This window comes from Pezoporus wallicus, unplaced genomic scaffold (genome assembly GCF_028554395.1).
Source record: "Pezoporus wallicus isolate ANWC-B61680 ecotype Strahan unplaced genomic scaffold, APGP_CSIRO_Pwel_v1 contig_7073, whole genome shotgun sequence".
Taxonomy (NCBI): Eukaryota; Metazoa; Chordata; class Aves; order Psittaciformes; family Psittacidae; genus Pezoporus; species Pezoporus wallicus.
This window is the reverse complement of record NW_026641326.1, coordinates 2,873,497-2,898,536: the sequence shown is the minus strand read 5'-3', so window position 1 is coordinate 2,898,536 and position 25,040 is coordinate 2,873,497. Positions and strand designations below refer to the sequence as shown.

At 42.7% G+C, this 25,040-nt stretch overlaps 1 protein-coding gene across 18 annotated transcripts in view; it reads left to right on the top strand.

The window, feature by feature from the left end:
- The window catches only part of FOXP1 (forkhead box P1), a 387,258-nt gene that overhangs the window by 211,515 nt on the left and 150,703 nt on the right, over nt 1-25,040 (top strand). For 16 of the 18 annotated variants that reach the window (XM_057422837.1, XM_057422851.1, XM_057422850.1 and 13 more), the window contains one exon: nt 9,198-9,378. In XM_057422837.1, the coding sequence (XP_057278820.1) occupies nt 9,208-9,378 (171 nt within the window). In that variant the 5' untranslated portion in view covers nt 9,198-9,207. Of the gene's footprint in view, nt 1-9,196; nt 9,379-25,040 lie in introns of all 18 variants that reach the window. The other 2 variants (XM_057422843.1, XM_057422848.1) reach the window with 1 other exon arrangement.

Below are 25,040 nucleotides of genomic sequence, written 5' to 3'. Positions count from 1 at the left end.
TAAATGATTGCATCATATTTGCCAGTCGCTTGGGAAGTGGCCTGGCTCTAGAGCTCTTATGCAGCTATGGCATGAACTTCATGCTCAATGTGGGGTTTAACAGCTGACAAGCTGAGGGGCATAGACTGAGATGGAGCTGGCTTTGCAAAGGGGGTTTGTTTATCAAAGGGGAGACTGGGAGTAATTTCTGTGCACATGTGTAAAATGAAGGGAGGATGCAAAAACCTCAATTGGGGAAAACAGAGTTGTCCATTATTTCTGCCTGACACTTTGGGTCTTACCTAAGGAAAGGAGTAACACTTGTTATCTGCACAGCTTGGTATGTTTTAGTGCACTAACTTTCCATAGGGACCAGCTCTCCCTCTCTTGAACTGAGCATATGGCAACCTTTTAATGTCTGTTTCAGTTATGGCTTTGCTTGTTCTCTGTTCTTACTGTTTGTGGTTGGCAACACCCTCAGCAGAAGGGATTTCCTTAGGGGTAACTGCAGTGGCTGGTTCTCTAAGAAGTTAAGTTGTTTGACCATGATTTCACAATAAGTCAGTGTGGCACAAAAGGGATTAGGCTCCTGACTCTCCTTCCCTTCTCACCACAGCTGTCTTAAGTTTCAGCTCCTGCAGAGCATCAGTCAGCCTTTCACTGAGCTGCCTCCAGATGATTTCAGGTTCCTGTGGCCCTATGATACACGCTGCTGCTGGAAAGAAAACCCCCACAGTATAAGCCATGCAGGCAAACAGTGAAAGAGATTGTGTTGTGTCCAGTTAAATAAATGAAAAGTTGTGGTATCCTGCATCTAGACTGGAGTAGGTGAAGCTGCTATTCAGGAGACTTGAGGGTGGCAAGTAGACATAAACCCTGGTAGACGTTCAGGTTGGTGGAAGTTCAGCCTGTCAGTGGCATGACCCACAGGGAGGAAGTAAAGCAACACGTGTCCTTCTCCTGTTGGCCAAGGCGATGTGCTCAAGCACTTTTGGAAAGCCCTGGCCTGTCATTCACTGACTTTATTTACAGCTTCATGTTTTCCTCCTCTTTCTTCCTTGTTTACCTCCCTCCTCTCAACATAGCTCTGCTTCACAAAGATAACTCTTCCCCAGGGCTGGGAGGGCAGGGAAGGGGAGCAGCCGTGTGTGAGCCACGTACCAGGACAGCAGACTGGCTTGTGGGGATGCTCCAAGAGCAGCGTGATTTGTTCCTCTCTCTGGGGAGAGAGGGAAACAACCCACTGCAATGGGCTCCACCTCCACGGACCCCAGGCTTGGGATGAGTCCAGCTGAGATGGGAGCACCAGGGCTGTGCCTGTGTCAGGAAGCGGAGGCAAGGATGTGCTGCAGATAATCTCATTCCTCTGGACCCTTTATTTCCTAAGCAGTAAATGAAATTTCAGATTTTAGATACGTCTAGACATATACAGTGCACGATAAAGTTGATAATACATTAATCATTTTTAACAACAGGTAATATGCATAATTTATGGTGTTACAGTGCTATCTTTTTTGATATTTATGATGGATAATGCTCAGTTTTTGCCCTCATATTACTGCTTTAAATTATACCACAAGAAAATTAATGAGAAAGTAGATTTATGGGTTTCATTTGTTTGTCAATTCGGAAATTAATTGGGTGTTAATTTTAGCCGTCCTTCATCAGACCAGGTCTTTAGTATGTGTGCATTACTTTGCATTCATTGAAGCCTACCTCCCATTTACTGTGGGTCACTAGCTTTGCATACATTAAAATAGCCCTCAGGCTCATTCTCTTGATTACTTTTTGAACTGCCATGCATTAGAAAATTTACGCCTTTCTGTTATAATTATGAAAATTCACTATTGGAAGATGGTGCTTGCATAACAGCAAGTACACAGTCTTGCTCAGCGATGTAAGATCATATAGCAAATCCCAATACATTTTTGTTCTAATCCTAGAAAATAGCACTCTCGACAATCTTTGTTGTGTGAGTTTCATCCTTTGAAATTTCAAGGATCCATTTTAATGCACTGAATTACCTCTTTAAGCTGAGGAAATATCAAAGGATTTCACCTCGTCGCTGTCTCTTTGTTTCCTCTTTCCGCACATCCAGTGCATGTTCCTCCCTTGCCTTGCTCCAGGTTTGCCTCTCCTCCTCCAAACGCCACTGTCGGACGTGACTCAGCATCGCCTTTCAGGACAGTGGAGCGTTCCTTACTATTTTGGCTGATTCTTAAAGACGATACTTAATTGCACTTTGAAGCCCCTTCTCCTTTCTCCTACTCCTGCACAATTCAGTAACCACCAGTAGTGTGTAGGCGAATGGCCTTCAAAGGGCTAAGCATGAAGTTTTATCCAAAAAGTACCCTAATGTACTGACAGTTGATCTATAGTTAGTTAGTACATAATTATACCTAAAATACACGCTGTCAGCAGGATAAATGACGGCTACTGAAAACGCTAAAAGCATGACGGGTGTTCACCCATCTGCAATGACGAGAGTGGAGGGGTTTGTAAGTTGAGAAAGGCTGGTGAGTTCAGCATGATCTGATTTAGTTAAATCATGCCATATGTTGGGATGGCTCTTTCTAATAGTTGTGCTAACCACAAACACAGGCAGAGAGAAGTCATCTGGTCCACCTGGCTAGTTTGGATTCCCCTCCCCGGCGTTATTTCTGTACTTAGCGTGGTGGCAGCCCTCAAGCTGCTCATGTGAAGCTGGCTGATTCACAGTTAATTGTGACATGGTGTAATTTAGTAAATGAGCAGCTGAACATCTGTACGCCTTCCCTCACGGTAGATCAAAGCCTTACCTTACTCAAGGCTTTTAATTTCCACTAGTGAATCCTGTTTTCTTGTACTGAACTCATGGATGGCGGGATGTTGCTGCTGGCCACCTCACTGACCTAGGGACAGGGGGTCAGCTGGCGGAGATGTGTGTTTCAGCATCGTCTGGGGACCATCAAAACATGTTCCTGGAGAAATTCAGAAGTGGTGGTGGTGGGATGTGGAGCCTGAGGAGCTTTCCCTGGCAGGGCACTTGCTCCAGAGATACTGGGACTAAAAGACACTACGTGTGAGTCAGGCAGTGGTCTGGGAAAGTCATCGTGGTCCTTGGTACTGATAACGGGAGTGCTAGGAGCACGAGGCTGCTTTTGTACCTGTGCCGAGGGTAAGAAGCAGCTTTGCTTGTGATTTGTGTATTGCCTGGCTCTGGAGCACGTTCAGTTTTCAAGAGGTAAAATCCTCTTTGCAGCGTTATGCTGTCATGAAATGCTTCCAAACATTATTTGTTTGGGGATTTTTTTATATATATAATTTTACAGAGAGGTGCTCTGAAGTTAGTTCTGAGCTTGATTTGGGGAACCGCTTGCAACAAATAGGTGAAATGTTTACTTGCAAACCATGCATATGTGGATAGTGTGCCTGCTAGAGAATTTAAGACTGGTTCTTGTGATCTGATCACTTAAAACTGATTTTACCATTAACTCTTGTACCTATAGAAGTAGTAGTATAAGTCTGTGTTGTGTTTAATTTACATCTCCTTTCATGGCTGGGCCAGGTTCTTTAAGGGCATTTATTCTACTTCATATAAATAATTGATCAGCCAAGTTAATTTACTTCTGCCTGACTTGGTCAACCTTAATTAACTGCCCTGGAATAAAGACTGAACTTTTTGTTAGCTTAAAATCTTTCACAGATTTCACAAAGAAGGTTTGTTTTATGACATTCTTGTTCCAGCACTGATCCCAGGGGAGAGAAATGTTGAATGATCTTTATGTGTGTATGTATTTGTAAACACCTCCAAGTACTGATAGCCAAAATAAAATCATCAGCCTTGGAAGTAACTTTAAAACACGCAGGCTGCATTCTGAATCCGTAGTCCAGGTTGAGTCTGGAAGCATGTTAAAACAGACATTTTAAGGCCCGGAAGACCCTGGGGATAGTTTTTTAAAGGTGATGAGATGCTTAAAGATGTAGATTGATGCTTATTCAGGAGTCTTAAAAATGTCTTGCCAGATGCCTTCGTGAATCGTGAGGCATCTAAATACATCTGAGTATTAGTCCCTTATTCTTTCAGACTTTTAGTGGGTCCTTATTCTGACGGGTGCTTCAGCCAGTAAATCCTCCCTCATGCTGACATTAAACAATGCTGCTTAGTCTTTAGAAACTGTACTAGTAAAGGAATTGCAGAAATTGCACACTTCGGCACCCACCTCCAGCCTACTAATCTCCATGCTTAACCTTGCTCATCTAAATAGTCCAGTGGAGCTGAGGGATGTGTTCTGCAGCATCTTGGCTTGGTGACGATATGGACTTCTTTTGTTTTTAATGGATTAGCACAGAACCTTTTAAAAATTAGGATTCCTTCAGGTTCTATCTTTCTAGTTAAAAACACTGACACTGGAGTCCTCAGATCATTTTGATTCAGTCAAAGTTCACATTTGTCCTGTGTATTTTCAATTTTGACCATGACCTGAAGAAATTAGCTGTCCCCTGATTCTGTCCAAGTCATCTGGAAGGTGATGAGCTGTTGTCCTCCTGTTGACAGAGTGCCTTGCTTTGATTCCACTCCACTGAATTTTTACTCCATTACTTCGAACATAACATATTCACCAAGGAGATGGATCAAACTGCACGGCTTTGGCTTTATATTTGACTATGCATCAAAGCTGGAATAGGTTTTGAGCAGGTTAAGACGGGAATCTTGAGAAATGGATCACCAATGTGAGATTTTTAAACCAAGCTGACATTAAGCCATAAAAGAACAGTTCTTTTATTATGTGCTCCTTGATTTCAAGAGAAAAATTTAGAAGTTGCTCATATGGCAGCTAGCTTTGGTCCCTTCATGGGAAAAACATTTTGTGTCACCTCTAATAATCTTAAGTCATTCTGTATCCCTCCTAACATGAAATATCACAGATTGTTTTGTTAAAAAGATATTTACACTGGTAAGAGCCCACCTATTCTAAGCTGTTAAAAATACATTTCCCTTTGCAGAATTGATAGCAGAGTGATTCTGCTTTGTTCTACAAAGCAGCAGTAGACGTGCTTTTTTTCCATTAAATTTCTTAAGCCGGAACGTGGTCTCTTGCATGTCATAGAAGCGCTTGTGGGGTACTGTATTTCCTATAACAAATCATTATGCATAACAGCTTCTTCAGCACTCTTGGTTATTTGGGGTTGTATTCGGACCAGAATCACAGATTGTGATACTAAACCTGAAGCTTCAGTTCCGTTCCCACAGAACCTAATCACGTTGCATAAAGCCAACCTTGCTTTGCTTTTTTCTTTCACGATTTTGAATGACAGACTTTGCTAATGGGCTTCTGTAAGGCCTGCTCCTCTGTGCTGAGGAGAGACAATTATCTCAGCCATCCTCAGTGTACCATCACCTCAGCTCATTTAGGTGCGCTCAAAAAGACAAATAATAATCATTCTTGCAGAAAGCTCTCGCAGGTTGATTTTCATGACATGACGCTTAATGATCAAACCAAACTGTGATTATTTATGTCAACTCGCATTTGACTACAGCAAAGAAATAAACACTTTTATCTTCTCTGCCTTGAAAATCCTGTTTTCTGTTGGAGGTGTTTTAGCAAAGTGGATTTGGTTTGTATTGTTGTCCAGTTGGTGTTACACTGAAGTTGACTCCCTGCGAATGGGTGTTTTTAAAGCAAAGTTTGCTCAAAGATGTTCACTTCTGCTTTTAAAGTATTTTTTTGAAAGTCCAAACATGATGGGTTTCTTTTTCTTTTTTTTAAACACTTTTACATTCCTTTTTCAAACTCCATTTCCAGCTTCATTTCCTTGATGGCTACTGCCAATACGCCGTGTAGGATGGCACAGCCAGTGGAGGGGCTGGGACAGCTCAAGAGGTACTTGGCTGGGTTTTATTTACTATGGTATCGTTACCTTTACTACTATTTACTATTATTTTACCTTTACTTTGAAAGGTAAAATAGATCATGAAGTTTGTAATGGAAAAGATTCTCAAGAACTGTGTTCTTTTTGTGACCAAATACTATAAATAATCTGTCTTTTCCTCAGTCCTATAGGTTGGAAAAATAGTAGCAATTTCGACTATTGTTTCTTTCCAGGAGCATTTTGCAATCCTAGAGACAATAAATAATTTCTTGGCCAGTTTGGTTGTGAATTATTTTCTGTGTCCTGGAGATATTTTGCTCAGAAGGGCAAGCCAACAAATTGTGATCAGGCAGTGATAGATCTCCTCCTCAGTGGTGCGCATTCTTCTTGCCTTTGTCAGGGGCATCTCGGAGCTCTGGTTGGTGCTTTCTCTGACCCTCCTTAGTAGTTTATCCAGGTTCTCGCTTCCGGTCAGTTTGTTGCGTGAGAGGTGTTGGAGAATGAAATGTACTTCTTTACTTTTGTGGCACATTGGTTTTAGCATCTCTTTCCACTGTGGTGTCTGCTGGAGCACCTTCCACCGGTTATTTAGTATGTCCTTCCTCCATCAGGTGTGGTCTGTGTGGTGGTGGTGGGCCAGCCATCATTTGCCATCATTCATCATTTGGGGCTGATAGGGATGCTGGGGAGGAACTTTTCATTAGGGACTGTAGTGATAGGACAAGGGGTAACAGGTTAAAACTTAAACAGGGGAAGTTTAGATTGGATATAAGGAGGAAATTCTTTCCTGTAAGGGTGGTGAGGCACTGGAATGGGTTGCCCAGGGAGGTTGTGAATGCTCCATCCCTGGCAGTGTTCAAGGCCAGGTTGGACGAGGCCTTGGGTGAGATGGTTTAGTGTGAGGTGTCCCTGCCCATGGCAGGGGGGTTAGAACTGGATGATCTTAAGGTCCTTTCCAACCCTAACTATTCTATGATTCTATGATCACAACAAAGACATGAGTCTCTGGGTTTAACCTGCTAACCCAGTCTTTCATGGTGGTCATCCTTGTACAGATCCTTTTCTGAGATAAAGTAATGCAGTGCTCCAGTTTCTCCAGCTGAGGCTTGGCCCCAAATTTCGATGGAAGCAGAACACAGTTGCATTCATTATTTCTTTTGGATTTATCTCTGGTTTTAAAAGGCGTGTCCTCCTTAGGAGTGTATAAAAATTACATGGTGTACCTTTGACTAACTTGTGAGCTGTCTGGAGAATCTCCCTCCTATCCCTTCCAAAACAACCTGTGCCATGCAGTTGCTTCCTGGTGTGTAATCCAGCCTTGCTTGTTAGATATAAACACTTCTTTAGATGTTGTCATGCTTGTAGGCTTTCCTTACAGTACCAAAAATGAAAAACACCATGCTCAGCCTGTGTCAGAGCAGGATCTTGTTAAAACCCAGAAGCATTTGCTAGTGGCATTGGGAAAGCTGTAGGTTTGTTTAGATCTCTGGAGCTTTTACAAGGGAGCTGACAGAAACTTTATAATGAGCCCCCAAGCCCTTTTGTCCCCTTGCATAATTCGAAGATTGCACAAAACAGATTGAAAGAAGTTTCCATAGACCAGCTGAAATTTATTTAAATGTAATCAGAACATTTGAGTCTGTCCTAGCACCATCCCTGTGCTCGGGCAGCCATCAGTGTGAATAGATCCTGTCGCGATTGGGGCAGGGTCTGGCTAATGAGTGGTTCCCCAGCTTGGATGGGAATTGGTGAAGAATGCTAGTGCTGGAGCAGGGTGGTGACACAGCCCTTGTTACTGAGCTGCTTCTCAGTTATGACATCTTGATTATCAACCATATGGATCATCGTTATGAATGTCTGAAGCTACCAAACGAGCGAGAGGTCTGTTACTGGTGTGCTGGGCTGGAGTGTACCTCTACATGTGGAGTGTGATGCTGAATGTCACCTCAGGCCAGCAGATGCTGGGCAGCTGGTGCTGGAAGCAGGAATTGCTGTCTCCAGCTGATACCACATCTTCAGTGACCAGGGGCTCAGAATTACTCATGTGTAGAGTTGCCAGGAAGAGGGTTTTTCCTGTTGTTTCCCATTGAAATGCACTGCTTTCTCTCGCCTTTTCCTTTATAGGTTGTAAGTGAAGGGATTTTTCTTCTCTCTTTTGATTTGATGTAGTTACTGAATTTGAACAGTTTCTTCCTTAAATACAAAGCACCTTACTTCGCAGGTGAACTGCCTGCACATAGGCATTTGGTTTACATGTGCATGTGGTGAGTTAGCATGGAGTAGGCAGTGGGCTTGGAGCATGCATCTTGGCTTTCCATGCCCCATTTTCTGTCAGGTAAGGGTTAGAGAAGGAGCACAAAGGGAGGGAAGGATGGGCTGGTGGAAGCAGAGCAGGTTAATAACATATAAATCCTGGAACCTGGGGCTTTGCAGGTTGAAATACCTATAAAACAACTCATGAAAAGATCTCAAAGGTGGCGGTTTGCAGTTGCAAACTAGCTTATGTGCTTTGTTTGGGGAGTCTTGTGCATAAATGCTGACAATTAGTTTCTAAAGACATGAATTCTGGGAGCTCTGGGAGTTCCTCATCCTTGTTGTGCGGCCTGGGGCCCGCTAACGCAGTGGATGAATGCATTGTTGTGAAGCACTCAGAAATAGACCCTCCACCAAGAGTGTGAGAGGGCTGGCTGGGAGTAGCTGTGGCTACTGAGCTGATGTTTAGCCAAGTAACATCAGAGGATCTTTGCTGTAATGCCATAGTGTATCCAAAGCCAGACCAAATCTGTAGCCAAGAAATTTGACAGACTAATTCCGTGAGCAGTTGAAGCAGTTTGCCTCAAATGAAACCTCACAGTGGCCAGCACATCCCAGACTAGCTCTGAATTGCTTCAGAGTAATAAAAGGTACTAACTTGGCAATATCATGGTGTGAATGGGAACTGGAATGCGAATGCTATCCTTCACCTACCTGCCCCTTCCTAGTGTGTATCAAGTTTGTGATACTGTCCATGACTCATACGTTTCAGAGGAAAGCATCCAGATGTAACTAGAGAAATTTAATTATGGATTCTGTGTGTTGGTTCAAAAATATTTCTTTTTCTCTTAAGGGAAAAAAGATGTTGAGCAAATACCACTATATTTAGAACAGAACTAACTTACTAAAATTATAGCTGTACCAACAGATAAATAAACATAAACTAGTAGCATGAACCATTAATGAAAGATAAATCGCATGAAGGGAAATGACAAATGTTTACAGTTTTGGCAGGATTTAAACCAGGGCATGTCTCCTTATATACAGCAACTGTTTTAACAGCTGTTTTTTTTTCCTTTCCCCCTCCCTCCCCTCCCTTAAATTATTTCAGGTTTTTGAGTCATGATGCAAGAATCTGGGACTGAGACAAAAAGTAACGGTTCAGCCATTCAGAATGGAGCGAGCGGTGGCAACCATTTACTAGAGTGCAGCCTGCGGGAAGTGAGATCAAACGGCGAGACACCTTCAGTTGAAATTGGGGCTGCAGATTTAGCACATCTTCAGCAACAGCAGGTACTGTAAGACATATTACAAGTTTCCTACTCGCAGAAAAAGCATGAAGCGTTTAATCCCCCCTCCCAAACCCTTTGTATTTGCCAGGCAGAGGATGCTTTCAGGACTTGCCGATGACATTCTGTACATTTTTGTCTGTAGGGGATTACAATTCTTAATGTAAAGGGAAATGCTGGACTTTTCTTCCGGGGCTCCTTTTTAATAATTCCTTGGAAATACCCAAAGATCAGGGCTGGCTTCCATTGCCTGAACGTGTTGTGTCTGGTGGCAGTGATGGGGTGACCCGCTGTATACAAATAACTGGTTTCCAAAAGATGTCGCTGGGTGGAACGTACACTAACATTAAGTTTTGGTTTTGCAACAAATTTTAATATAACCTAGCAACCCCTATCAACACGATGTTTTCTGTTAGTCAGAGGGAGGTATCTGCTGCAGAAAACATCAGGGTAAATAAATAAATACATCCCGTGTCACTGCTCCTCAGTTCAGAAGAATCGGAACCCAATTGTGCCTTTTGCCTCTGTATTTTAATTAGTGCATTTTCTTTGACGTGACCACCTTCACCAGTGTAAATTACCCACATAATAAGTTTTGTCTTTTTCTTCTCCCTGATAAAATTTTGAAACCCTCCGAGGAAATTCTACACCAAAGTGCTGGGCATGTATCATGAGCATGTTTGGGAACAAAGGCTGCAGCAGAGCCATAGTGGATACACTTACGCCTAACCCTCACTTTCTGTAATGCAATAAGCATTCTTAAAACCTTTTAAATAAGCGATTGGCAGCTGGTTAAGACTCCCCTAAGTGTACAGTGATCTTTTTAGCAGGTTGTTGCGGGGAAGGAAAACCTGCACTCATAAACAAAGCAAACCCAAGGCTTGCGGAGGAGCAGGGGATGCCGTTTGCCAACCTAAGGCAGAAAGCTGCCATAATTAAACAAGTCAGAAAAATGGATGATGCTAAATGCACAGACTTTAGTTGTTTCAGTCATTTTCATCCTACAGGTTTTTACTTGAAGTGAGAATACCATCAGTGAGAAAATCACAGCCATGCTGAATTCATTACTGCAGTAGTCACACAAAACCACGGATAAAATTTCAATAACTGCAGGCCACAGTTGAGTAAACAGTTGCACTGAAACTTAATTCCTGTTGACTTTTCCCTCATTCTTTGCCAGGGGCACATTCTGATTCGTAGTGCAGAGACAACAGGGGTTACAGCTTTGATTAATATAGGACAGTAGAAGAGGAGTGGAACACTAAAATATGTTCAGCACAAAGGTCTCATCTTAAAAAGGCTTCGTATCAAAATGAGTTAATTACGCTGTGTTTTCCATAGGAGTGCTATGGAATTTTCCGATGCTGCTTTGTGCAGAGAGAAACTGGGGCGGGGGGGGGGGGGGGGGGGTGTCACACAAACACGTGCACAGAATAGACCAGAATTGCTCAGACCTCTGCTCCTCCACTCCTACCACCTTGCCTGCGAGCGCCCTGTGCCAAGGCTTCTCCGTAGCCGTCCGGAGAGCTCTTGCCGCCTTAGATAACATCCTAATCTCGCGTGTAATGGGTTGTGTCATTCAACAGCCGCCCATTGGGTCAATTAAGGAGTGGCACCCATTCATTCTTAGGTGAGTCCTCCTCCAAAGGGTGCCCAGAAGAAGCACAAATGCTGCTGGCCCCTCTGGAGCAGGGTGCGGGGCTGGGCGGCAGGATTGTGGCATTGCTTTCACACAGCTCAGATTTTAGCTTCTAGTTTATTTATTCTCTGTCAGTACAATAAACGTGGTCGGGGAGCTTGCTTTTCTCCAAGTTCTTAAAAGACCTTTATGTTCTGTGTTTGAATTCTGCTGTTAATTGGTTTTGATGACTAACTTCTCCACAGAGTTTATCTTTTAAAAAGCAAGTTGGTCGCAAAGTTTGAAGCAGTTATTTAAAACAACAGGAACAAAAAAAAAAGACCTGGTAACAACAAAAGGGTAATCGGAGCTAGCATAAAAATATCAATCTTTGTGTTTGGAAAATATTTTAAATGCTGAAAAGAAGAAAACCCCGTTGTTTTCAGACAGCTAATGCAAGCGTTTACAGATACACATACAACACGGAGCATAATGTTTAGATGTTTCTCCATATACAACATATGCTCTCAGGTCACTTAACAGAATGCATTCTACAAAACGCTTCTTCAATACAAATGAATGAATGAGTTCTGAATTAAACAGCTATTTCCTAAGAGCATTTCATTCAGATCTTTTCATTTTGCCACCTGGCACTTGTTTTGTCTGAAAAACAAGAAAGCAGTGGTAGGTAGTTTGAGCTTTAGTTGTGTATCCCTGTGATGAGCATGGCTGGGCAGTAAAACCTGGACATACAGTTGCATCTGTAGAGCATCTGTGCTGAATTCTGTTTTGCCTTTTTTGTGACATTTATGAATTTATAAGGCCTAATAGCTTTGTTAGTGTGAGTGAGGAAAACAGGACTGCTTCAGGTTTTTTAGGAAGTTTTAATGGGTTTACAAACTTGTAAATATTTTACCATGGAAAAATATGGAGCACCACAGATGTTCCTGTGTTTGAAGGAACAGTGTACGGTGTGAGCACTCTTGCAGTAAGTGCAGGGAGGACTTGCAGAACAAGTTTTGTGTTTCCCATGTCATCTTAGGGTGATTCTGCCATGCAAGGAGACAGAGAGTGATGTGGTGCTAAATTATTTTAGCATTAGCAATCTTGTAAAATGTAGTGTAGTGTTAAGCTGTGAGTAGCAAATGTGGGGATGAGTTCTTCTATACATAAGAAAACCAAATAGCTCCAGCTGATGTTTGTATTTGTAATCGTGATGTATGAAAGCCAAAGCAGTGCAAGTGACTCTTCAGGGACGGTGCATCTGTGGAAGAGTTGGATAAAAATGGAGGTACACATAGGAGGAATCGCTCCCAGAATCAGACTGAAAGGGACGGAAAACCCTTTCCCACAGTGCTTCGGCATCTACTTAAGGTGAGAGAGGTTGCCTTTCCACTGCTGCTGACTCTATAGGTGCTGCTGTTTGGCATCTCGTGGGAATGACTGTCAGGATGTGTTGGAATGGTTAGGATTTTGGTGATGTGCTTGTAAAACCTGGAGTAAGCATGAAGGTTACCTGGGTCACTGGATTTCCCAAAGAGATCAGAAGTGCTCATTTGCCATGGGGTCAGATAGCAGAGTGCAGGAGCTTGATTCCAAGGTACCCACAGAGGCAGAACCAAGGGACAGGGAATGGAGCACCAGGCAGAGTCTGGCATCATCTGTGGCTCTGAAGTGTCATAGAAAACATCTGGGAGGTGCAGAATGGGTGTCAGAGTGACCCACAAGCTGAAAGTCAGGCTGGGCGAGGGAAGCTTGGACAGAAAGTACGTAATGATGGGGTGACTCCTGTCTACCAAGGAGTAATAAATAAAGACTCATGGGGACAAACTGCCTATTAATGTACATGATCACAGCTTTAGTTGCTTCAGTGGTTTCTGATCTCTACTCAAATAGAAGGTTTGATGCTTCAGTCCTAGCCAGTTCCCTTCTCTTCTTTTTTTTTTTTTCCCCAGCTCATAAAATAAATATTATTTATTGTGTTTTATTTTTATCCTCAGGACTGTTCATTAAAGTGTTCTTCACATTATTAGCAGAGAAACAAGAATGTGAATGAACAAAGAGAATGAACACAAAGTTGAATTCCGATATAGAGCAGCAAGACACCAAACGCTGTGTTGCATGGTGGCAGAAACATAAACCTCTCCACATCAATAGCAAGCTCCACTTTGATACCGTAACTTCAAGTACTGCCCCACGAGTATAAAACTCTGAATCTTTTGTCTAATCCCGAATGCTTTTGAACTTTTAGGAGGTATGACTTTAATAGTAATTTGTGGACAGATTAGCTGCAGGGATTGCAAAGAGTTTATTTTGCAGAACTGGCAGGCTCGTATCAGTGTTCTCTTAAGAAAAAAACCCACATAGCTGTTTTGCAATTGCTTGCATTTATTGACAACCTGTGCTGAGCAGGCAGAATCGGAATGTTTGTATAATGTAAACCTATAGCTTGTCTGATGGACTGTAGTGTACTTTTAGGTAGTGCCTAGATTGCTTGATAAAAAGGGTTACAAGGTGACTGTTTATGACGAACTGGAACAGCAATACAAACGCAACTGGTACATGGAGAAACAAGGAGGAAGTTTATATAAAGAATTGTAGGGCAGTTTATTTTCTTCCCTTTGCCTGTGAGCTGAACTATACTGTAATTATGAAGTGTCACTTCAAGCTTTCTGGAGAACGTAGATAAACACCGGTTTTGCCGTGTGTCCACAGAGTGAGCAGGGGTTTTCCCTTGGAAAAAAAAAAAAGATGGCATAATATATATTTCATTACGTCCTGGTTTGTACTTTTTATACATTGGTTCCACAGAATGCATACAAATGAATAATGCAGTTCTGTTCATGGGTAGGAAAAAAAAAAGAATGTCTAGATAGACCTGAGAAGTTAGGATTAGGTTTTGGAGTCTGTGCCCAAGTCAGTGATTTCTTCATAGTCGGCCTCACTGACTGCAGTTGGGGTGTTTGTGGTATCCATGTGAAGATGCCACAGTGGGGCCCTTTGGCAGTAGTTGTTGTGAGAATTGTTGAGATGTGAAGTGTTAGACTGAGGGAAGTGAACTCCAGAGGGAATAGGTGGTTTCTTCACACTTGGTTATGTCCAAAGATGAGGAAAATGTACAAGAAATGGGGGATTTGTTGTGTCATTGGGAGGCAGCTTTAGTTGGGCAAATCAAAAAGGAGGTTTGACTTGAAAGAATTCGGAATGTATCCCAGTGTAAATCAAAGTAATGCATTTGTTTCAGGCTTTTTTGTTAATAGTTTTGTGGGTTTCATCTTATTTTGAAAACCCATGAGGAGAGGTTGCAAACTGCATCAGGAGTTTTATGGTCCCATTGATCATGATGTGGACTTATCTCTTTAGAACAAAACTGCTAAATTAGAGCCAAGATAAAGTCTTTGTTTCATATTGACACAACTGGGTTAGACCAAATTTGTTTGTTAGACTTTGAGGGAGCGTCCGCGTTGAGTCATTTTGTCCGAAGAGACACAAAGCCTAATTATTAAACTGCTGTTGCTATTGAAAGAGCCATTTAAAAGTATAGATTAAACTCCATGCAGGCACACTGATAATTGATGATTACACCATGGTGCATTTGTAGAGCTGGGGCTGTTTCATCAGAGAAGGTGAAAAACAACTTTATGCTCCTGGTAACTGTGTGTTTTTATCATTCAGACTTTTCCCCCAAGTTCTCTCATCTCCCAACATTGAACGGAAGGTGACATGATGTCTTTTTAGTCATTCAAATCTAATAACTTTTAATCTGAAGGTTAAGTAGTGAGATATAAACTAAGAGATGATAATATCAATTTTATGTTCACTGAAGGGCACAATATACCTCTTTCTAGTAGAGGGAAAATTGTGCGTAAAATGTCTTTCGCTTTTCAATGGAAAAGCTGTGGCTCTGAGAGCTTGGGAATGAAGCAGCGCTGGAAAAATTAAATAAGTTTTAACAAAGGCTGGCTACCTTGCTGGGATTTTAGAATCAATGATTTTTTCCCTTAATAATTCAATTTTTAGATCCCTTGTCAATGAACCATGCTGAGAACATTCACACTGTATTCTCTATCCTCACTATTACTAATGTCTTGGTTATAACTACTTATTGACATCAACAAGCCTTAAATTTTCTCTAACTGTTGAAGGGTAAGGGGAAACTACCACTTTGTTGCACTTGCTGAGATTATTGTTTTTACTTTGCCCTGCTTTTGTTTTATTTTGCTTCTAAGGTCTTTGATAAATAACAGCATAAATCCAAGTCCTCAGAGCACCTTGACATTGGCACCTAAAGCTCTGCAGTTGTGTGTGCAGGTACAAGCATGTACATGCAGAAGGTGGGTCATTAGACATGTAATCACCTGGATTATGTGCACATCCAAATCCAGAAGTCCTCTTTAGGCTATGGATGTCTATTCCTGTATTTTTTTTTTATTTATTTTTATTTTTACAGTAGCTGCTTTTGCTTCTCTTGGTAAATTAAGATCCTGCAGTAATGGTTTAGGTTTCTGTGGGCTCTTTGAAGAGATGCAGCTTCTGAAATAGGTTTGCTGGTTTGTTTTTTCTCCTTGCATCTGATGTGAAAATTCAGCAGTGGTATGTTTGTTCCCAGCTGTTTTCGTAGGTGTGCGCTCTCCCCCTGTATTTGCTTATGCTTACTCATAAGCAATAAAGTTACACATTGAAGAGTGCTGTTTAGGGAAAGTCTGCAAAGGAATGCTTTAAAGCTGTTATCCAGCACGTGCATTCACTGTGAAAGAAGCTCAGTAAGCATCAGACAGAAATTAAAAGTGTATTTCAGATGATTGATGTTATTCAAATTATTGTCTGTTCCTCCTCCTCTAATCTCATACTTTACGGGTTATCTAATAAGTGGTGCAGCCAAACCTGGGATAGAGCAAACTTAAAATGGTGACGTGCCTCGAAGGGTGTGAAGCAGCTTTTAATTCACGTGGAACTGTTCCTCACTGTGGCTTTTAACACTGCGAGATGCTTAATTAAGCATGTGCCAAAATGTAAGTGTAGGACTAGTCTTATAAAGGTCTCTGGTATGTCTCACGCCTGTAAAATAAAGAATGTGCTTAAGTACCTTGCTAAATTAAGGCTTAAGTAATTTCATGCTAATAGGAAGTTGCCTGGATTGCTGATATTTTAGAAGTAGCCTAACTTCATTTGGAGACGTGCTGCATGTCGGGAGGTTGTTTGGCAGCGCCTTAGGAGCAGCAGCAGAATTGCAGTGGTTTTCACTGACGTAGCCGTTGATTTCAGTGGAGTTTTGTCTGACTTAAATACATTTAAATGAGAGCAGAATCAAATGCCACGGTTTCCTGTGTTATGTTCTTTCTCCTGCGGAGCTCCATTGGGTATCACAGCAAGTGAGAAGAATATCAACAGTACTGTTGTAATTTATAACAGTAACGTTGCAAACAAGGATTGGGATAGGAAGGAAAAATGCAAAAGTCATGAATCCTCTTCATGAGTTTATTTGACTGTATAGCACCCCATTAATTAAAAAAAATTAGCAGAAGGTATTTTTTGGAGGCTCAGTGTAAACACTGACATTATATAATGACAGTTTTGTAGGATGAGTGTTGCTTGTTTTGTTGCTGCGTTCTGTGTTTTGTTAGCTCGGCTCCTTACGTTTTCAAAACAGAAACTGTATTTGCAACCTGTTTTAAATAGTGCAAATATCCCTCTTTTCCCCACTGTAAAAGCTATATATTGTTTCTGTGGAGTGTCTATAGTCAGTGTCATGTCTCAGACATTTCTGAAGCCTGGGGCAAGTGCCAGCTTTATTACAAGTTGGGCTTTTCAATTTATTTTTAATCATATTTCTTCTTTTTCTTTTAAGGGCTTTTCTTTTTTCACCCCCCCCCCCAGTTTTTTTTTTCCTTTTTTTTCCCTTTTTTTTTTCCTAGGCTACTGCAAGTAAGGCTGGCAAAGTGAAGGCTGGAGAGAATTAGGCTATTTAATCTATCTGGTAACGTGTTGCAAAACTCATCGGTGCAGCTTGACCCTTCACCCCCAGCCCTCACAGAAGTGCATGTTCCCAGGCAAGCCAAGGAGGGTACAAGGAACGGATGTAATTCCTTGTGTTCTGGGTGCTGACTTAATCCCCATTCTCATTGAATGACTGTAAGGATTGAGGACTGGGATTGCTATGGACAGAACCATTGTGGGGCATGCGGGCATACAGGAGGTAGCTGCATGCCTGGAGATGGGTCGGTTTTGCTTGATAGACCATTACATTTCTGATTTTGGGTGACCTGTTTTGACCAAGCTTCAAGGCTGAACTAGTTCTTACATGCATGTTTAGGGCCTTCTTACCTTATTAAATCACTATTGAGGGGCACAACACAAATGTTTCAGATTTGGAGATGCAGAGTGAGGTCACAGTTCGCCTTCAGAATCTGAAGTAATCGGGATTTTCTTTCTGATAAAACCTCTGGGGCTGATACTTAAGAAACCCAACTTTTAACTGGCATTACGCAATTTGCTATGGGTTGCTTAGCCAAATATTTGTGTATGGGTCTTTTTTCTGTTTCTTTCTATTTTTTTAAAGACTTGCCAAAGTTCAGGTGGGATTTCAGGCTTTAACAAACTCTACCTGGAAATTAAGTGCAGGAAAGGAGAGGGGGGAGGGGGAAATCCTGTCTATTTGGATTAGAATGATCACAAGCTAAAGGAATGTGGTTGCTGTTGACATGCTTAAATTGAGTTTTCCTTAAATTTTCCTTGTTATTATCACTGATACCAAAAAGCCTCTGCCAGGAAAGACCTGCAACAGTAGTGAAATGTTGTAAGACCACTGGCTGTCTGAGACTCCTGCTTTTCTCTCTTTTTTTCCAGTAATCAGTGAGATACGTGTTAAAATAGGGGTAGGGTCCCTCACTGTTCACAAGGGCTGTGTGGGCAGAGGGTGAATCTTCCTTAGTACCTTCTGGCATCCTTAATCATCAGCAGACTCACAGCTTTGGGGATTTTGGGTGCTCTCTACCATACGAAGCTAGGACACGTGTGTTTTTAAACCATCATCATTTTGTATTTTTGTTTCCACGTAACTAAGTGATTCACAGAAGGAGAAGGGTCAGACAGGCATGGGGAAGGAGAAATGGAACTTGTTATGAAGTCATGGGGCCCAGCATCTTGCAGAAGATGATTTAGAAATAAAATGGGTTATAATTCTCGTTGTGCATAGGAAAGCATTTATGGCACTCAGATCCTCAAAATCCAGTCTCAGCAGTCTCCAGCAGACTTTTTCTGGCCCCTGCTTAAATGAGAAACCTGATCTAAAAATGAGCTTGCCTAGGAAAGGCTCTGGTTTTGGGAGAGTGTCTGTAATTTATCTTTACTTTGTTGTTTTGCATTACATACCCGCTCCTAGACTGTTAGTCCTCTTCTTCCATCTCGGGGAAGGATGGACCAGTGTGTATGGAAAGCCACTGTTCTGGATTTTGTTGGAAAGTCTACACCATTTTTACTAATGATTTCAAGACAGTGCTCTGTCTGTCACCATTAATTTTATCCTCAGATGCAGGTTAAGTGCAGTATTTTTATTTGGTAGGTTGTGTGCTGTGGTGCAGTGAAGAATTCCCACCGGGAATGTGTACCGTGCTTGATGTGTACATGCAGAGTGGATCAGTGTGGGTGAAGGCATCAGATCTGCTGAATGTGCATGAATGAGAGCTCTGGTTTTGTGGCAGGGATGCTCCGCGGCTGGAAGAAACCATACAGTCTGTGGAAAAGCTGGCTGTGGCAGTCACTGTAGCTGTAGTTGCAATGCTTTCGGTAAGGTCACATGGAGGGTTTGTTACAGGTAAACTTTGATCCTGCCTTTTATTGTCTGTTCACGTGTTCAGACTTCTCTTGAAATAGGTGTGCTGGTTTCTTCACAGCCATCATCCCAGACACATCCCAGATATTCAGGTAGCAGAAGTGTTGTTTTGTTCAGGGAAAGCAGTCTACTTCCCCGCCTTCCCGTAGCTGTGTTACGTATTACAGATCTGAAAGAAAACCCCTTCAAGTCAATAAACAACAGAAAGCAGACTTATCTTTTATAGTCTTCTTGAAACAAATGTGTGGTTATAACAGTAAAGCAGGTTTTATTAAATCTAGGCATGAATCCATATTGAAGAAATAATCCGCTGCTTCTTTTCAGCTTCTTGTCTTTTTAATTAGTGCTGGCAATGGGATTGTTAGCTTTTAAGATACAGTAAATATGAGCCTATTAATATTATTGAGTGTAATACTCAACAAGGTACAGGGGATGTTGGTAACTGTAGATATTTTACAGAGGAGCTAAAAGCAGGCTGGTTTGTGTTCGTCAGTCTCTTTATGACTGCCAGGGTGAAGCCTATGATGGGAGCCTTCCTCCTGGCCCTCAGAGCAGCCATCGCAGCAGGCAGCATGGAACCCCTTGTCCCTTAGTCCAGTCTGATGGGGCAGGTTTGAGCCTGTTTTCACAACATGATGAACATTTGGAGTATAAAATAGTTCTGGTTCCTTCTTTTCCTTGAGAAATGATTCATCCATTCTTCCGATTAATGCTTTTTGAAGTGTTTTGCTCTTGGTTCCAGTCTCTAACCCGGGCAAGGACTGGATTATAAGGGTTTAGCAGTGATTAACTCTGTTTGCAGTATTTATTTCTTTTTGCTCCTAAAGGGATGGCATTTGCTTTGCTGAGGGGTTTTATTCTGCAGAGTTTCTGTTGACCACCTGCTTTTTTTCCTAATTGGTTACAAGGGCAGTTGCTAGGCCTAATAAATAACAGATCCAGTCTTCCAAAGTGTGTCATAGGGACTGTATGTCAGAGATTCATAAACTGTGAGCAAAAATATGTGCCTGGGGCAGGGAAGCGCGTGCCATGTTCACGTTAGGGGATCCTTCCAAGGTCACGGAGAGCCCATGGTAGTAACTTTTGTGGTGCTGGCTGATGGCCTCGCTGGGCACAGCAGCCGCATGTGGAACACCAGCAGCCCAAGTTTGCTGTGAACTCCCCTCTAGTCTTAAGCCTTTTTCTTTGTGGATTTCTCTAAAACAAACTTCTTTTTCTCCAGTCTTTCTATGCAGACCAAAGGCAGCAGTGGAGTGTTATCTTGGACACTCCTGAGTCTGCCTCATCCATGTCTCGCCAGTCTGCTGATGGAGATTTCATTTCTGCTCAGGCAGGGTCTTCTGGTACTTAACTCTCTATTAGGAAGCTTCTTCCCAATGCTTGGTCAAAATTCGTATCCTTCCAGTACTGTGTTTTGCCTCCTGTTGTGTTTGTTACAAGCAGAGAGCAGATTGTTTCCTTTCTCTACACAGCATCCTTTTTCATATATGGATGGTGTTCCCATGTCTGTACCCTCCATCTTCTCAGAACTTAAGCAGTCTTAGCTCTGCCCTTGTACATCCTGTTTTCCAGTGCTGTGGTCATTTTGGACACTGTCCTCTGGACTGTCTCGAGTCAGTCTCTGTTCATCTTGAATTGCAGCGCTCCTATGACATGATCCTCCCGTTGAGGTCTTGCTGCAGCAAGTGGAGACAATGAATTTCCCAGTGTATAACTTTCTCCTTTTTATGCATCTGACTGTGGTACATGTTATTTTTGCAACAGCCTGACCCTGTTGACTCATACACAACTTGTGATCTCCTGTAATCCTTAGGCTCTTCTTTTTTCCTGAAGAAGTGCCACATAATCGGTTGTCTTCCTTGCTGTATTTACAGAGTTTGGGTATTCCAGCATCTTATAGTTAATCCTTAATAAATGCCATCCCATTTCTGCAGACGGTTTCTCCACTTTCTCTTCCAGCATCCTTGCAGTCACCCCCAATGTAGTATCATCCCTGGATTTTCTGGGTTGTCTGTTCCTTCATCCCTGTTGCTCTTAAAAGAAGATTGACCTCCTCACAAGTCTGCTGCCTTCTTTTCTTTGAGTGACCCAGGGATGCATACAGCCAATATACAGTACTTTTGTTAAGGTCATGTTTTTCTAGCTTGCTTATGAAAATGTTCGTTTGAGATAGTATTGGAAGTCTTAATGGTCAAAATACAGACCCAGGTTTTCCTCTGCTGAAAGCCCTACCAACAGATACATGTTTTACTTTTGATTTAAGCATCTCGGTCTGACCTGGCATCTGCAATTGACATTCAGATCAGTATAGGCATACCCATGTTGCCCTTACTGGGGAGGGCAGAGCAGTGGGAAGAGCAGCCAGCTCTAGCACCAGGCTTGTTCCAGCCTCTTTACAGCTATTGCACCAATTAGCCAAGCTAATGAAAAGTGAGACTGTGGGAATCTTATTAACTACATGACTCACCCCAGCCAAACCTCTGACAGCAGCTATAGGTGAGATGTGTTCACAGGGGCAAAAGTAGCGCTTGCAAAAAATGCAAAATGCCAAATCCCAGTTAACTGGTTTTCTGACCTCAGGCTGGATTTGTACACCCTTGAAGGGAGTCCCCTTGCCTGTCCTATTTCTTCCTGTGTGTCCCATTACATATGCTGGTTCTTCCAGAAGTACAGTCTTAGCCCGAGGAAGTCTCTTCTATAGTATTTTTAGGCCTGAATCTGGTCTGAGAAGCTGCTGTGTTTACCACACATCATGTCCCTCCATGTCCGGTCTTGTATCAGACTGTCGTTGGAGTAAAAGACGAGCAAATGGTGTGTCTTCCCGTTTAATTGCATATGTCAGTGATAAATCTTTTGAGAAGATTGAGGCCACATGTTTCTGAGTAGGCTGCATCTCAGCCTGCATCTTGATCCCTGTCCTTCATCGGTCTCTAAAATCTGAAGGACAAAACAGAAGGCCTGAAGGGGAATATGGGGGTGGGGGTGTGAGTGTAAAATCTTATTTCATGTTTAATGCACAGAGTCCCTCCAGAACCCCCCAATATATAACTGCCATAGCTGTGCCTCTGTCATGTGGAGGCCACTGTTCCCGTCCTTGCCAAATCTCTGTCGTCCACAAGACAAGACATCTGCAGTGCATTTGTTTAAAGCAGGGAGATGACAAGCATTGAAACAGATGTTGGAAAACAAAGCAGCAAAAGGCGTGTGCTAAGTGAATAGCCCATAGGGTCTGAGCTGTTTGATGGCTGATTACAGTGTGAGCCAACTGTTCCTTCAGAGCAGGCTGAACGCAGGAGATCCCTCTGGTAAGAGCTGCACTTTGCCAACATGTGGTGCTCCCTTTGTCACTGTACCTTTTCAGGTGCACCTAGGGGAAAACACAGGGAACAGGATCATCATTCAAAACCCTTTAGATGAGTAGCACTCTTGCTTATCCAGGCTGAATTGATTCCTAGTTACAAGTTGAACCATTGGAAGGCATCAAGAGCGTGTCTCGGCATCCAACAGCCAGTATCACTCATTAGTTTGAATGAAAAGCTATCTAAACAGGCTTTATCAAAGCTACACGGAGTTTTATCATGATCAACATAAAACAATATTCTGTCTGAAACCCCTGCACCATATTGCCATATAAAAGCAGCTAATGTCTAGTGATCCTTGGTATATGAAGCAATTCAGGTTTATCACAAGCTGACATATTATGCTTTGACAGCAAAGAATCCCTTTCGTACGTGATCTCATGTTTCCCAAGACCAGCTTTTCACCTTCTCTCATCTTGTCTTTAGGAGCTGATCCTCTTGTGCTGGGGAGATACAGCTATTGTTAAATAAACTTGTGAAACACGGGAGTATTTACTTGTTAGTATCTTGGGTGAGATATGAACTCGCTGAGTAAGGGAGCTGGGCTGGGGCTTCATTTGTTCAGTCCTGTGGATAGGAGGTGGATAGAAGATTTGCCCCTACCAGAGTCAAAAATACCCCCTTTATGTTCTCTTGCATGGTGGCCAGGGACAGACCCCCGGGGGTGACAGGCATCCAGCAGACAGTACCGTGGTGTCTGAACAAAGCCACTGAGGCTTCCCAGCAGTCTCGGGCATGCTGGCCTGTAAGGTGACACTGCTTTTCTTAATGACACAGCAGCTACCAGTTCAAGGATTGATCATCTTTTCTTGGAGAGGGATAACATCTTCTCTCGACCCCCTTGAAATCTCCCTGTTCAGGTTCAGCAGAAAGGCTGACCACTAGCTGGTGGTACCACTGAGATCCCTTAAGGCCAGAGACGAACAGGACAAAGTGAAGAGCAGGGCTGTACAGGAGAAGGTACTTGGATATATTGGGAATACCTCAGAACCCTCTGTGCTGGCATTTGCCTAGATGTGTGCTCTAAGCATCTGATCAGCAGCCTGCCCTTCCCACTCATGTGGGATTGCTGATACTCCTTGTGCATCCAGAGGTAGTGCCATCCACTGCTACCTTAACTAAGGGAATGGAGGATGGGGCTCTTCAGGCTGTTTCAGCTGCCTGCAGATGTGCTATCTGCTAATGAAAGTTTGTTCAGCACAATCACATTTCCATCTTATCCTGGCAGAGGGAAGGAAGGAGAATGTGCCTCTTCTTCTGTTGCGTTTTTCTCCATCTGATTTTTTTTCTCTGTGATGTTATGGACAGGCAGTAGGCGACAACTTTGGAAATCATTACTAGATTGCACTGGTCTTTACAGGGACTTGAATCATTTACCAAAAGCATTTTACGAAAGGACTGGCTCCCATATGTCTAAGTGAAAATCACTGGGCTGTGCTTGAACCTCCTTATATCATTATTGTTTATCCAAAAGGATGAAAGGGAGAAAGATCCAGGACGCCTGGAGGGATAAAGGGAAGGAGAACTCCTCTGTGTCTGCCCTGCAGGAGAACTCCTTACCTGCCAGCCTGTACTCGGCCACAGATGTACCACAAATTCTGCTGCCGGTCAGAAGAGCCAAGGAGTTTCCCTTCTGTCCCAAAAGCTGAGGGACGCAGGGAGCTGCAGGAAATCTTGGCCAATACCAAAGTTTTGCAGGCAGCAGCCTTGACAGTGCTGCTCCCTGCGCTGTACATCCCACCCAGTCTTTTCCCCTCCCTCCCCAGAGGAGCTTTAGTCTTCACATCTCTTGTGTTCCCCTCATCTTGAAACAGCAAAGATCTAATGTAAGAGTTAATTAAGACTTTGAGCTGATAATAGGATTCAAGTGAAGCTAGGTGCATAAGGATGCTTTTGGTCCTCTAAAATGGACGTTCCTCTAAGTGATGGTGAACATACTAAGTGTAAAAGATCTGTTTTTATTTATTTAGAAGTGTTGTTCCCAGGCTTGTGCTTACTGTTCCCTAGGCTGGCTTTATGTGACTTCCAGGTCGTCACACAGTGCTTGCTTTGGGCTCAGCCTGGTTCGGCTCTGCTTGGATTCCTCTGTTGTTTTGCAGAGGCACATCTGGGAAGTGGCTCTGTGAGACCCAGGTCCACTGTGCCCCTACCAGCGGGCTCCCCCCTGGAACAGGGCCAGGACAGAGCTGTCCATCCACATCCCTGGTGTGTACTTCTCCGGGAGCCCACCACCTCTCATGGCTCCAAACACCTTTCTGCTTGCTTCCTAAAATGCCATAATTTAGGCAGATGTGTGGATTAAGACAAAGAACCTCAGTAATCTCAATTTTCAGATTAACCTGTTCCTGCTGCACAAGTTCTGTAGCCCTGAAGCAGCACTTGGTGAAGCCAGCTGAAGGCAGAGGGAAGACTGAGGGGTTTGGGCACTGAAAGTGCAGATTGTCTTTGCTCATCTCTTCCTTCAAATGAAGGAACGCGAGAAACATTTCTAAGCCTCAGATATTTTATATTCGTGGAGAAGTGTTTTCTGACTGGGTACAAGCAGATGCAGTTGAAATAGGTCAGTGCTGTTCCTCATGTGAAAAGTGTTTATTCAGGGCCTTAGAATGAAAATGTGATGAGATTGTTACACTGGAAAATATTAATAAATAATTGATCGATAGTAGAGAAGGAGCCTTTCTGTAAATAAACTTCAGTGTAATTAATAGCTCTGTGTTTTCAGCAGCACACATGCAAGAGAAGCCAGGGTTGCCATTAATGTGTCAGGGGCCTGAAGGACATCTGCAGATAAGGGTTAAGCAGTCTGTTGGAGCTGAACTCATGAACCTGGCTAAACTGCTGGACTTGTTTGTTTCAAT